Source organism: Diospyros lotus, chromosome 1 (genome assembly GCF_014633365.1).
Source record: "Diospyros lotus cultivar Yz01 chromosome 1, ASM1463336v1, whole genome shotgun sequence".
NCBI lineage: Eukaryota > Viridiplantae > Streptophyta > Magnoliopsida > Ericales > Ebenaceae > Diospyros > Diospyros lotus.
In genome coordinates, this window is record NC_068338.1 from 19,342,975 (window position 1) to 19,357,932 (window position 14,958).

General features: G+C 34.9%; 1 protein-coding gene and 1 pseudogene across 2 annotated transcripts; one reads left to right on the forward strand and one right to left on the reverse strand.

The window, feature by feature from the left end:
• The first annotated feature begins 4,318 nt into the window (after nucleotides 1-4,318).
• Nucleotides 4,319-12,525, forward strand: LOC127809184 (protein argonaute 4-like). Of its 2 annotated transcripts, XM_052347938.1 has the most exons (24): nucleotides 4,319-4,419; nucleotides 4,727-4,756; nucleotides 6,374-6,627; nucleotides 6,735-6,940; nucleotides 7,028-7,243; nucleotides 7,319-7,455; nucleotides 7,579-7,676; nucleotides 7,778-7,875; nucleotides 8,045-8,213; nucleotides 8,304-8,420; nucleotides 8,489-8,596; nucleotides 8,697-8,759; nucleotides 8,863-8,976; nucleotides 9,066-9,231; nucleotides 9,315-9,427; nucleotides 9,523-9,660; nucleotides 9,809-9,939; nucleotides 10,078-10,143; nucleotides 11,046-11,109; nucleotides 11,217-11,328; nucleotides 11,411-11,484; nucleotides 11,641-11,735; nucleotides 11,846-11,877; nucleotides 12,126-12,525. In XM_052347938.1, the coding sequence occupies exons 3-24, from the start codon at nucleotides 6,382-6,384 to the stop codon at nucleotides 12,296-12,298; spliced, it is 2,736 nt and encodes a 911-aa protein (XP_052203898.1). In that variant the 5' UTR covers nucleotides 4,319-4,419; nucleotides 4,727-4,756; nucleotides 6,374-6,381; the 3' UTR covers nucleotides 12,299-12,525. The 2 variants fall into 2 exon arrangements, with proteins under 2 accessions (XP_052203898.1, XP_052203908.1); XM_052347948.1 differs by lacking the exon at nucleotides 4,727-4,756 and having other exon boundaries at nucleotides 4,326-4,419.
• A 1,442-nt stretch (nucleotides 12,526-13,967) lies between these two features.
• On the reverse strand, nucleotides 13,968-14,891 carry LOC127790075 (CAX-interacting protein 4-like; annotated as a pseudogene).
• Nucleotides 14,892-14,958: the final 67 nt, after the last annotated feature.

A 14,958-nucleotide genomic window follows, 5' to 3' on the forward strand; every position in this document is an offset into this window, starting at 1 on the left:
ATTATCTATTCAAGTAAACATAAATACAAGTTACTTTTATCTCTAGCATAGTAGTAGAGATAGAAGAGATATAAATTATTTTTACTGTGCTATAGAATAAAAATGTATTTTTATTATTTTAAAGAGGGTTTGGAAACTTTTTAAAATCTACAAAAATAGCTTAATTTTTTTAAAAATATTTCTTAATATTTTAAAATGTTAAAACGATACTATTTCAGTGTGAAGGGGTTGACTTAACAATCGGGGGATTTAGTTTCAAGGCAAAGTGCTACGCGCCAACTCGAGTCAGTAAGTTGGATATGCCAATTGAGTCGCAATCTGATTAAACTCTCTTTGGGACCAACTCTGATTAAACTCTCTTCATGAAAAGACGCGCGGTGGGCCAAAGAAATAAATGTACGCCCAATTTTTTCCCCTAAAATACTATTGAATTTTTTAAAATTTGTATAAGAAACGCTAAATGAACTAGCGATTCTTTAAAAGTACCCACTGCTTAAGCAGTGACTTTTTCTTGGGAAAATTGAAAGGTCTGTGTTTCAAATGGATGTAATTTTAGACTACATTTGGAGCAAGTTCATATAGTATTTTGGTAAAAATTTTGGATTAAAATAAATTTATAATTATTTTAGACTATTATTGACATGAAATATATGTTTTCATAGCATCATGTTGAATATTATGTAATAAAAAATGATAAAATACATATTTTAATTCTTATATTTGTATTTTTTTTATTTAGACACTTCAATTTTTTATTATTTCAAATACACCTCTTAACTTATAATTTTGAGTCAATTATATCCTTGAACTTTTTGTGATTTCAATTACACTCCTGAACAGTTAAAATTTGTCTACCACAATGAATTCAAGAGTCTAATTAAAACAACAAAAAATTTAAGAGTGCAATTGACTCAAATTTGCATATTTAAAGAGGGGTTAATTACATCAATAATCACTCAATTTTGTATTATGTTACTATTTAGTCATTAAATTTTAAAATGTTATCCATTAATCATTAATATTTCAAATCTATTATTAGTTATTACTGAATTTTAAAATATTACCTGTTAGTCACTAATATTTAAAAATTGTTTATCATTCCTCACTCATGAACTTAAAGTTTAATGATTAATGAGTGACGAGTCAGAAACTATTTTAAAATATTAATGACTAACAAGTAATATTTTAAAATTTAGTGACTAACATGTAACAATTTTGAAATATTAACAACTAACATGTAACATTTCAAAATTCAGTGATCAAACAGTAACATAATGTAAAGTTAAGTGATTATTTGTGTAATTAATCTTTTAAAGGGGTGTAATTAAAATAATAAAAAGTTTAAGTATTTAAATAAAAAAATATATAAAAACATAAATTAAAATATGTATTTAGGCAATAAAAAAATGTAAAAAATGACGATGCATGTTAGTTAGTACTTTTGACAAATACATAACTATGCAATTTGTGATGTTTTTACAACATAAATCTCCTACAAAATATTTTTTTAATGTACAATTCATCTTTAAATATATTTTATTTTATAAAATATGTGTATGGGCCAGGGTAATTGGTCAAAAAAAAAAGAATTTTCTTATAAGCACACCAAAAGATAGTAGATTTGCTCTTTAAAGTTTCATATTCATTTTTGAATTACATTTATAGTTGGTATTTTATTGTTATTGATGTTGTGTCTTGAACAATTGCCATTTGAAGTTGACTATCATTTATTAAAAGTTTAATATACTTCAATTTATATTTGATTTAGGCCATATTTCATGTTCTCCCCTAACTATTAAAAAATATCTAAAAAAATAAGTGTTACTTCAGGATGATGTCAATAAAATAAATATATAAGTTAAATTACACGCCATCATGTGCGCCACTTTCTTGATGCCTCATTTTGAGGAGAGGAGATAAATCTAGCATACCCAAGCAAGTGGTCGCAAGGAGATTCGAACCTAGGTTCCATGCTTTCCCATCCCCTACGGAAACTGCTCGAGCACTTATCGAGGACAAAATAAATATATAAGTTGATTATCATTAATGGTGGAGTGCTATAAGCTAGAAGAATATATATTATATTCACATTTCAGTATTTAGATAGTATTTGTTAATCAAAATATAAAATAAAAAATGTCAGATATGAAAAATATTATGAATATTTGTCTTTTTTAATATATGTTGTTAAACTTATCTAGTAATTTTTAAAAAAGAAGTTATGTGACTTCTTATCTTGATTTTTTAAAATATACTATATTTCTCCCCTTTAAGATAAACATATATTGATTCTTATAGATAAGAAGAAAAAAAATGACATTTTGTGTCCTCTAGTACATTTTAAAAATTTTAATAAACAGTTTGATAAAAATTTTAAAATGTTTTTCAGTTTTATTTTAACTATTCCATATATTGATCCAAAAAATATTCTTTTTTTTTTTTTTGATAACCTAGGTTTCGAATTTTGCCCAACTAGTCCCGGGGGCGTACGACCTTTCCCCTAATTCGCTCGTCGGGTAAATTCAAATGCGGTCACAACCTATGCATACACAGAATAAGACATTCAGTTCATACCTCCATATAACAAATATCGAAATTCTATATGCTTTACCGCTAAACCATGCATGTGGGAGCAAAATATTTTAACTTTATTTTAACACTCTCTTATATTATTCATTTTAATAAACGTTATCTTAAATGAGATTTATCTCATATAGAAGAATCAAGATAGATATAATATGAAATTTTAAATATTTAATAACATTAGTAACAACATTACTTATATAAGATTTGGGGAGAGTATTAAAGTAAAAAATAAATAAATTTTAAATAAATATCCACTTTTATGATTAGGCAATTTGGTGATAATAATTTAGTTTTCATTATTTTTAGATGAATTTTAAATGAAGATAAGTTATGATGTAGCGATAAAATTGTTATTAAGTTTATTTTGACATTCGAGTCAAGTAATATATTTTATTATTATATTTTTAATTTTTTTCAAGCCAAATATATAAAAATAATTTATTTGCTTATATAATAAAATAGAAGAAAATAAATTCTTATAAGTATTTGTTTATATAATAATATAAATTAGGGATTTAAAATATATAAGATATTATAAATAAAACTCATATTTAAGGATGACATTTGATAGTTACCATTTAATTTATTTTAAATTATTTTTAAAAATATTACTTGAACACTTAATAGTGACATTTAATGTGTTACTCTTATATTAATAAATATATTATATTAGTGTCACAATAAATATTATTTTAAATATATAAATAATATTTCTATTATAAAAATTCATAACAATGCAACTAAAATTAAAATTATAATAAAATTGTGATCCATTTATTTAAAAGATAATAACCAATCCATCCAACTAATATTGATTAGTTATCTATTAATATCGTTTGTTAAAATGAATAAAATAATATTATATTAAGATAAAATTAAAATATTTTTTAATTAAAATATAAATTAATTAAGATATGTTTGAGAAGTATTTTAAAATTTTTATCAGATAATTTGTTAAATTTTTTAAAATATATTAGAAGATATGAGCGTTATTTTTTTTATTTATAAAATTTAAAATAAATTTGTTTAGAAAAAAAGAAATAAATTTATTTACATAATTTAAAATAAGAAATTACGTTATTTTTTTAAAAAATTAATAAATATTTTTTTATTATATATATAAAAAAATTTAATATATAAAATATTTTTCATCTTTTATTATTTTTAACCCATACCTTTATTAACACACACTGCACCCAAGGAATATCCATGATCCTATGGACTTGGTCTGCCAAAAGCCAATCCAATGGCCATGCCTGTATCAGGGAGGGCACTTCGGGAATTTCAATCCAAATATATTGCACCAAAGCGTGAAAACCGGCGAAGCGGGATAATATCGGGAGGAGATCGAGGCGTGACATAACGACTCACCATATTCAGTAACCTGCTCTCCACCAAAACGGATCTCCGTACGATCACCGATTTGATTGCGCCACCTCAACCAACATAACGCATATTCATTGCGATGTGCACAATCCGCGAGGGATCCGGGTACGCTCGCAGCACTGGATCACCGCCCTGGTTAGTGGACTTCATCACGGATAAATTAATTTAATTTCTTAAATTGGCGTCATCTCTGCCCGTCGTTTCGGTTCGCGAGCGTGCGACTGCGCTGCCCCGACACGCGCGGAACCCAACACGTACGGACAATGACAAGGGAACGTGGGCGCGTGAGGATGGAACCCACGCGCCATTAGAAAGCGGAAAACAGGAAGGAAGGTAGAAAAAAGAAGTTAAAATGCCACTCTAGCGCTCCCTCCCGCAGAAGCGAAGTCTCTTCCCGTTTCTCTCTCCTGAAGGCTGAGGGAGGGTGGCTCTGGTTAGGGTTTTGAGGTAATCTTCGAATCTCCGTCTTCGTGTTCTCTCTAATCTCTCTCTCTGTCGGAGCTCTCACAGTGCGAGGGTTTTGTTTCGCGGTGCCGATTTGGGCGCTTCGAGGTCTCTGGTGTTTCGGTTGCTCTTCACTCTTTGACTGGAGCCGACTTTTGGTGTTTTCTGCTGTGATATCTGCAATGTTGTTCTTCTGTTACTTTGTAGTGAGGGTTTTCTTGTAGATTAGCGAGTTCTCGTTTGATCGCTCCTTGTTTGGCTTGTTTTTCCGTGTCTTTTGGGGATTTATATTCTGATGTTGCTATTGCAGAAGTTCAGCTTACGGACTGGTGACATCTCGGTAAACTTTATTTTCTTGCTTTGTTGTGTTTTCTTTCCATGCATGACCCTTCTTGGAGTTGTTGTGATCGATTGGAGCTGTTTGGAGATATTCTTATACTCTCTTACTCTTGTTGTCTACTGTTTGTTTTAGTCTAAACGTGATCTGATACACTTCGGGCTTTTGATTTTGCGTTTTCCGCCGTTTTTCTGGACTACAGTGCTTGCATTATTCACGCAGTGGTCTCTGTCCATGTTTCCCTATTTTTTAAAATTACATTTATCTTCTTAGTTTTTGTCTTTTCGGTCTCATTCGTCTCTAGTGCCGTAGCTCCTGTTGTTTTTTTTTTCTCTTCCCTGGGGTTGCGACCTCTGATGTTTGATGTTCTTTTTGTGTATTTATATGTTTGTGTGGTCTGGGTCTGGTTATGGTTCTGTGCTGGGTTTTCGAGTCTTCCATATTTTATCCTCTGAAATTATGACTCCTCGCATTCTCTATTGTCTCTACCTCCAAAATTTTTCCATGGAATATGGTCTCCCGTTTTTCTTTAAATCCACTGTCTTTTAGCCATTATCATGCATTTCGTGATATTATGTCTCTAGGCTTTATTTTTGTTTCTCTCAAGTGTTTGTGCTCGTCAGTGGGGCTACATTGGCCTTGTTTGCTGCTGAAATTTCCTAATTTTTGGTCATTGGGTCTATAATCTCCTCATCACTAGCATCCTTTTAGGACTTGAAGAAAGATTGGCATTCTGAATGTGTGTGGTGCTAACATGGATCGTCACTTTTAAGTGTACCTGTTGCCTGTGTGTCAAATTTTGGTAACTCATTCTATCTTAACGCTATAGTGTGTTATTTTGATTTTTAGTCATCATTTTAATATTATTTTAATTGTAATATTGCATATGTTTTCTATGTTCGTGTTGGGTGCTTTTATTAATTCAGCAAGCCAGAGAGCCTCAGCAGTTATTAAACATGGTAGCTGTCATGAAAATTTGCTTTTCCTTGATAAGGAGTCACTTTGGAGTTAATTTGCTAGCCAGATAAATTTATTGCAGTTTGAGATGATTTCTATTTACTTCATTTGCATTGATTTTTATAATTTTACATTGGTTATGGTGTGGAATTGTTAACTTGTAGATTTACTGTTTTTAATGTTCACGTAAGATTTAATACCATTTTTGGAATTTAGGTTAAGCTTTCCTGATTTCTCTAGTATTCTATGTCAAATCACAAAAAGAAAATAGAGGCGAAAGATAACTAATATTCTTGTAGTTAGATCTCCAAGTGTTATTTTTAGTTTCATGCCTAGTAATTTTCTTAGATAAAGATGTTTCTGCTTTTGGATTATTGTGAACTCTTCGTTCCTTAATGTCTCCATTGCATGGCAAGGCAAAGCCCTTAGTGTTGGTGCTGTTGTCACTTTGCTTAGACCTGTCTGGTTGTTGCTTCCCCCCTTGCCTCCTGCAACTTGTGTTGATATCGTGTTTTGATGGTATTCACAGTTTGGTTTGTAGTTATGAATTTTGAGTTGCTATTCTAGTGCATTAGGTGTAACAGTTAATGCCAGTTTTATTTGTTACTTCTTTGAGGCATGTGCAAAAGCTGTAGTTATGTGTTCTCTTCATTTTGAAATTAGATCTGGTTATGGGTTCATTTGAAAAAGATGGGAATGGAGCAGCAGGAGGTTTGCCGCCGCCACCACCAGTTCCTCCTAATGTTGTACCACTTAGAGCACAAGAGGAACAAGGAACTGAAGCTCTTAAGAAAAAGATTGTGCGCCTCCCCATGGAGAGACGTGGCCTGGGATCTAAGGGCCAAAAGATTATGATCCTAACGAATCATTTTAAAGTGAATGTGACCAATGTGGAGGGGTACTTCTATCACTACAGTGTATGCTCTTACTCGCATATATCTTCTTCTCTTTTAGTGAATTTGACAGAAGACGGCAGGTCGTATAATATAATTATACTCTGTATTTGGACATACACCATCAATAGGTGACGGTATCCTATGAAGATGGTAGGCCTGTAGATGGAAAGGGTGTTGGTAGAAAGGTGATTGATAGGGTCAAGGAGACCTATGATTCAGAGCTTTCTGGAAAGGACTTTGCTTATGATGGTGAGAAGAGCCTTTTTACTGTTGGTTCACTTCCAAGGAACAAACTGGAGTTTACTGTTGTGCTTGAGGACCTTTCATCAAACAGGTGTAACATGTTTTCTATTGCCTTTACTTGTGCATTTAGTTTAACTTTTTCTTTTTCTGTGTGTAAACTCCAATTTGTGGCATTTAGGACCAATGGGAATGCAAGCCCAGGTAGTCCAAATGAAAGCGAGCGTAAGCGATTGAGAAGACCATATCAATCAAAAACCTTTAAGGTGGAAATTAGCTATGCTGCAAAAATTCCAATGAAGGCCATTGCAAGTGCATTACGTGGTCAAGAATCTGAGAACTCTCAAGAAGCTCTGAGAGTTCTAGATATCATTTTGAGACAGCACGCAGCAAAACAGTGAGTTATTTTTGCTTACCTAAATGCTTAATGTTAGGCTACTCCAACTTCCTACCTGAAGGTGTTTCACTGCAGGGGGTGCCTGCTTGTGCGGCAGTCTTTTTTCCATAATGAACCAAGGAACTTTGTAGATGTGGGCGGTGGTGTCCTGGGATGCAGAGGATTTCATTCTAGCTTCCGAACAACCCAGGGAGGGTTATCCCTTAATATAGGTAATAAGCCTATACACAGGTTAAAAAAAAAAACACACAGGGGTATACATGTCTGTATGACCTTGTATTTGCATTGCTCATTAAAATGTTATGCTCATAATTTTTGCCACTTGTTCCTTTCAGATGTCTCTACTACCATGATCATCCAGCCTGGACCAGTTGTGGATTTTCTCATTTCAAACCAAAATGTGAAAGATCCATTCTCAATTGATTGGGCAAAGGTATTGTGTTCACATGCATCCTGTATCTATCGTTTGCTCTCTCTCCTTTTCCAGTACTATTTTATGTAATTATTGTAATACTTTTTTGACATTGTCATTAGGCCAAAAGAACCTTAAAGAATTTGAGGATAAAGACGAGCCCCTCCAATGCTGAGTACAAAATCACTGGACTTAGTGATAAGCCTTGCCGAGAACAGCTGTATGCTTTTTTTATTTGTTTCCGTTTCCTTTTTGCTACTCCTATTGGCCCATAGGTTTCTTCAATTAGACTGTCTTTACCAGTGTTGTACTGCTGCTTCCATTTAAGCGATCATTTTTTTTTTTTTTGGGGGGGGGGGACTGAACTATTGCTTTCCTTAATGTTTTAGGTTTTCAATGAAGCAAAAAGGGAGGGATGGTGATTCTGAATGTCAAAATGTTGAAGTGACTGTTTACGATTATTTTGTAAATTACCGCCACATAGAGTTGCGCTACTCTGCTGAATTGCCCTGTATAAATGTGGGGAAGCCAAAGCGGCCTACTTACATACCTATTGAGGTGAGTTGATGATTTGTGCTTCTATTTTGTTGCAAAGGTGTTATAATTTAATTTTTACACATGATTCTTAATTGTGTTGCTTTTTTAAAGCTCTGTTCCTTGGTGTCCTTGCAACGCTATACGAAAGCGCTGTCTACTTTTCAACGATCATCGTTAGTTGAGAAATCAAGACAAAAGCCTCAAGAACGGATGAGAGTATTAAGTGAAGTATGTATCTTCTGTGGACACTTGATTCAAGTCATTTTCTGTAAGTGCTAAATTGTTTGGTTTTGCAGGCACTAAAAATTAACAAGTACGATTCCGAGCCTATGCTGCGGTCCTGTGGTATTTCAATTGGAAGTAACTTCACACAGGCTGAAGGGCGTGTTCTTCCAGCACCACGTGTATCTGATGTTTTTTGCATTTTTAATCAGTTTTTTCCTGTATAATTTCAATTAGCTTCTTTACTGATGTTTAGGCTAACTGCAGTTTTGACTGTTACAGTTAAAAGTGGGAAATGGAGAAGACTTCTTTCCACGCAATGGCAGGTGGAATTTTAATAATAAGGTGATTGTTATATCTCCTATCTGCAAGGCTTCCCTTTCATTTTCTAAAATATCTCATTCTTAGGCGCTGTGGTTCATGAATCCTTCTTTGTTTTATGGTGTAGAAACTAGTGGACCCAACAAAAATAGAGCGGTGGGCTGTTGTGAACTTTTCAGCTCGATGTGATATACGTGGTCTTATTAGGGATTTGATGAAATGTGGAGACATGAAGGGAATCGTAAGTTGATTTATATTTATCCTGTACACAAGTTAACTTCAAAATGATTTATATTGCAAAAGTTGATTCACATTGTTTTTTTCTTGTAGCGTATTGAACCTCCATTTGATGTGTTTGAAGAGAGTGGACAATATCGACGCGCACCTCCTGTTGTTCGGGTGGAAAAGATGTTTGAAGAGATACAATCCAAACTTCCAGGGGCGCCTCAATTTCTTCTCTGTATACTTCCAGAGCGGAAGAATTCTGATCTTTATGGTTTGTTTGATTTGATTAATGCTATGATCTTCACCTGTCTACTTCCCTTATTGTTTCATGAGTAAATTCATTTATCATTTAAGGTCCGTGGAAAAGAAAGAATCTTGCTGATTTTGGAATTGTGACTCAATGCATTGCACCAACTAGAATCAATGATCAGTATCTTACAAATGTTCTCCTCAAAATAAATGCAAAGGTGAGTTGCTGCAAGATTTAACTCTTCCAATGGCATTGGCATCTCCCCCAAACTTGCCAGCCCATAAATCTGTCTCACAATGTTCTTACTTGCAGCTGGGTGGGTTGAATTCTATGCTGGCTGTAGAACATGCTCCTGCTATTCCCTTGGTATCCAAGGTTCCTACCATTATCCTTGGGATGGACGTCTCTCATGGCTCTCCAGGCCAGGCTGATGTGCCATCAATTGCTGCAGTATGTGTCGTTCTCTTCCCCCTCCCAAACAGAAAAAAAGCGTATTTTTCGTTGTTGATTCATGCTTGTTCTGGTTTTTAATTGCAAGCTTCTAGTTGATTGCCCATATTTCTTTTAATGAAGCAAGTTTACTTATTTATATTAACAGGTAGTGAGCTCCAGGCAGTGGCCGCTCATTTCACGTTACAGAGCATCTGTCCGCACGCAATCACCCAAGGTTGAGATGATTGACAACCTATTTAAGCGCATTTCCGACACTGAAGATGAAGGCATATTTAGGTGTAGTATTTAACTTCTGTTTTTTACATGCTCTGTCGGTGACTTCTTGATGGCCTTCTGTTCATGCTCATGTTATTTTTCCAGTTGCTTCCACCCCCTATGATTAAAACTAAGACTGCCAAGCTTCTTTATCTTCAGGGAACTTTTGCTTGATTTCTATGTGAGTTCAGGGAAAAGGAAGCCTGACCAAATTATCATATTCAGGTAATTCTTTCTTCTTTGCTTGGCTGGTGTTTTCTCCACTGCATCCTAATTGGGTTAGGGTCTGGGCCTTTTAATTTGTAGGGGAAAAATAAGAAAATCTTTGAGCATCATCCATGTAGATCTGTTGATGTGAAAGTAGCAAGCCCTGTATGGATATGCAAATAGTCAACATACAACTGATGGATAAAATACGTCCTGAGAGATGATATGTCAGCAGTTTTGTATATTATTTGCCATTTCTTTGCTTATTATGGGATTTGTCTGAGCTAAGATGATGAGCAGCTTACAGAATGATGTGAAAATTTGAATGTAAGCAGTCCTTAAGTTATTACAACCTTGGACAGTATTATTATCTTTAGGAGGTAGGGATAAGGAATTATTATTGATAGAGGCAAGGCAATGCCTGACAACCTAAAACCTTGACCAAGAACTTTATGGTTTGGTTTGGAGGCTTTGGGCAAAAGTTTGCCATGACATTTCACCTGGACAGTTCATTCATTGCCTTGAGGCCAGCTTGCCTTGGAGAGGGAGATGTCTTGTCTTGTCAAAAGTGAATTATAAGGAATGGCACATTTGAGTATACTTAATGCTTATCCCCATAAGAGATTGTTTTCTGAGGTAGACTATTGGTGTAGGTTTTATACGCACCAAATTTCAGTAAGATAGCCTTGTGAGAAGTTGCTCTGTTCAACACTCATATACCTATCACACTCAAGTTGCTATTCTGACTTGTTTAATTGATCTGTTGGTTTACTGGAAGCCAACTTTGCGTTCTAAACTACAGAATCAAGTCATTGTCATTTTTGTATTTGCTGTATTTCCACTACATTTGACCCTTTTCAGTTTTGGATCCATTTTGATTTGCTTGTGTGCTGCTATCAATATGTTCTGAATCTTTCCAGGGATGGAGTAAGCGAATCGCAGTTCAACCAAGTTCTGAACATCGAACTTGATCAAGTTATTGAGGTTTCCTTTCTGATCAAAATATATTTCTTAATATTCTTGGAAGCTAACATTTTGTGTGTTTGCTAAAGGCTAAATCATGATATTCTTTTTCTTTTGTTCTTTGTCAGGCCTGCAAATTCCTTGATGAGAAATGGAATCCCAAGTTTGTGGTGATTATTGCACAGAAAAATCACCATACAAAGTTTTTCCAGTCAGGATCACCAGATAATGTTCCACCAGGTCTGCACGCCTTTGAAATCATGTAGGGTTGCTCCTGTTATTGTTCTGGGATAAAATCCTCAAATGTCTTTTTATTGACCAGGGACAATAATAGACAGCAAAGTTTGTCATCCACGGAACAATGACTTTTACTTGTGTGCACATGCAGGGATGATTGTAAGTATTACCATAGCCTGCCTTTAATTTATTTTCAACCTGAATCAAGTTATGCAAATGTATGAAAGATCATTCCGTGCATCAGCAAGTAACTCTTTAATCTGCACACAATTTGTGAGAATATATTCAGTTCTTTTGATGTGTGAATTCTATTAGGGCACAACTAGGCCGACCCATTACCATGTTCTATACGATGAGGTTGGTTTTTCAGCTGATGATCTCCAGGAATTAGTTCATTCGCTGTCCTATGTGTAAGTGCACGTTGTACAGGCTTAAATGAGTAGCCTCCTTTTAGTTGGTTGTGTGGGCAGAGTTTTTAACACTGTAGATACTTCTAAATGTTGTTATTATTTTGTTTTAGGTATCAGAGAAGCACCACTGCAATTTCTGTAGGTGAGCTGGTCTTCCCATTCAAATCCATTTTGCCTTCTAACTTAGTGATGCCACTGGTTTTTTGCAAAAAAAAAAAAAAAAAAACATTATTGTAAAGGGAGTGTAGTATGAGACTAAAGTCTCATTATGATCCAGTAGTTCAGGAAAAAAATGCTCCTATGTTTTGGTGCACAATTTCATGCAATTAGTTATATGAAACCTTGAAACAACCTTAACACGCTCTTTTTCTCTTTCGCTTCTGTTTGCAGTTGCTCCAGTATGTTACGCCCACTTGGCAGCCACCCAGGTGGGACAATTTTTGAAGTTTGACGAAGGGTCTGAGACATCTTCGAGCCATGGCGGCACATCTGCTGGGCCTGTCCCAGTTCCGCAGTTGCCCCGACTGCAAGAGAACGTGTCGAGTTCCATGTTCTTTTGTTAGATGGCCCTGTGGTTGTATATATTGGCTTGGTCTTTTGGTTATGCGGAGAGCACTGAATCAGAAAACTCGGATCCTCCTATGGTAGTTGAATGTAATTTAACTTGTTTTGGTCTTTTTGGCGTCTTGTTCTGTTTGGTCGACAGTGGTTAGGTTGCTTGGTCATATACCTTCTATATTTGCCATAGTTTTATGATCAGAGATTGCTATTGTTACTTAGTGTGCCCCAATTGGTCTCTATTTTGGGTGATGGTTGTGGAGGCCCTAAATTGTTTCTCTTAATTTGTTCATATGGAATGAGGTTATGACTGATTTAGTAGTGCAGCATCATTAAATACCACCTCTCGGAAGATGGAGTTGAAATCAAATAATACATTCAACGAATGTCCTTTTAAGTTTTATCTGGGATTAGATTGGGGAATGACATCGACAATGTTGCGGGTCTGATTTGTGAAAAAATGGGTAATTTAGTAAGAAAGTAATTGAATGCTGGGTGTTCTTGAATGCGTAATGAATAGCTAATTTCGCAATCTTAAGTTTGTTTCAATTATAGATTCTGGTTAATAAAAAAAAAACAAATAGAACTAAAAGAAAGCAAAAGATATATTGTTCAGTTGGTGAATTATAAAAGTTAAAAATTTATCATAAAGTTTTTCTTATAATTTACTTTTGAAAAGATTATGATTAGAACTTCTTAAATACGCACCATCTTTGTATAATTGAAATCCTTGCGAATATAATTTGAGAGAATTATTCCACTTAGAATTCAGATAATTTTAGATTAAATACAAAATATTATGATGCGAATCTTGTAAATTTTTGTCCCTAGGCCACTAATCGTTAAGGATAAAGGGGTATGGTACATAATAATAATAATAATAATGCAAATACAGAAAAATAATTTTATTATTTAATAAAATTATAAATAGTTGCCAGCAACTAACTAAAAGGGTTTTATCAAAAATAATTTCTTATTGCCCCCCATCAGTCCGAAATCAATTTTCAACATCTTATTGCTCAAAACTCTAGAAAGTTTCAGAGTTTCTTTACAAGGAAAGGAAATTTTGCTATATGCATGTGTACACCGCACAGAATGAGATTAAGCTGGCAGAGCCCCAAAGCCAAAATTCATCAGCCATCAGCCATCAGCCATCAGCAATGCTCAAACCCCGCGCACACACACACCATTCCTAGCTTTGCTACAAATACAATAATATAATATAGAATGGTTGAAGAATGCCCCGCCACAAACAAACAAACAAAATAAAGGTTAATAACCTTTACTACTGCTTTGTAAATTCGAATAATAATATATATATATTTTTTTGTTTCTACCAAGGAATTCAACTATATATCCGACCACATTATCTGCATAATTCAACAATTATTCATCACAAAGTAAATAATAATAATAATAATAAATAAATATTAATGAGAAGAAAATATAGAATCAATGTTTAGATCATAATGGCACAATGAAGATTTGGACATTATTTTCTAATAACTGGTTAACTACTTCACAGCTCACCTTTTAAGGGGAATGGAAGAAGATACAAGAGAGTAAGACTAATAAGAGAATCTTTGCAATTTTCATACACAAGCAACTACCCAAATTCTTAACTAGAAAAATCAAGTAGTAGACAAGAAAGACGGTAGATCAAAGCACAAAACATTCAAATTTACATCACAACAAAATGACCAGAAACTAAGGACATGTCATTGACCTTCCCCAGAAAGACTAGTCATCTTCTTAACAATGGTGTCTCCTGATCTTCTTCCGTACCTCTTTTTGTTTGCCAACGCAGGAAGGAATCCTCTGAGCTGCTAATATCCGAAATAGATGGTGAAGCTGCCCTCCTACCCTTCCGCTTGTGTCTTCTGGTAAAATCCTCTGAATCCTCTGAAACTAAATCATCAGAACCTCTTTGACTCCTTTTCCTCTTCTCCTTTGGACTTTTCCTCCTTCGATGTCGACACTGAACATCCTCATCTGGTGACTCATCAAAGTCCTCTTTCTTCTGTCTTAAATCCCGCAATTTACTTCTCACATTCTTTCCATTTTTCTCAGCAATAGCCCTCTCAATTTCTGAATCACAGTCAGAATCTGAACTTTCACTATCCTTCTCCTCCTCCTCCTCAGAACTCTTCTCTTCCAATCTCCCAAATGCATTTCTACCACCTTTTGCCTCGCCACAGTTTCCCTTCACCTTATCCAACCCAGACAAAACTGCAGCCTCAAATGCATCTGGGTCTTTCTCCTTAATATCATCCTTAACAGTACTCAAAAAGGTCCGGCACTGAAAGGTGAGATGACCAACACGGCCACACTTCTTGCAGGCTCCACGAGCTTCATTAGCATTGGAACCAGTTTTGCGGGCCAGTGCCAGCAATCCCTGGAAACTGGCGTAGGCATTCACAGCTTCCATTCCCTTGTTCGAAGACTTGTCTTGGGAGTTCTTGTTGCTTCCTTTGACCTTTTTGGGGCATATGGGTCGTAACCAATTGCATTCTGCCATATACCGTGGGTCTGGAGGGCTGCACTACTGTGCACCCTATTGTTTGCTGGCATACGAACCCTACCTGCTGTCGCCGGCATGATCTTGAAGATTTTAGAAGAACAAAATCAACACTACAACACAAAAGCTAGGCTTAGATTAGTGACC

What these genes read in the sequence shown, in the direction of transcription:
- LOC127809184 (XM_052347938.1), top strand. Translation starts at nt 6,382, where the DNA reads ATGGGTTCATTTGAAAAAGATGGGAATGGAGCAGCAGGAGGTTTGCCG. An exon ending in AGACAGCACGCAGCAAAACA is followed by an intron (nt 7,244 to 7,318) that starts GTGAGTTATTTT and finishes GTTTCACTGCAG; the next exon opens with GGGGTGCCTGCTTGTGCGGC. An exon ending in TCTCAATTGATTGGGCAAAG is followed by an intron (nt 7,677 to 7,777) that starts GTATTGTGTTCA and finishes CATTGTCATTAG; the next exon opens with GCCAAAAGAACCTTAAAGAA.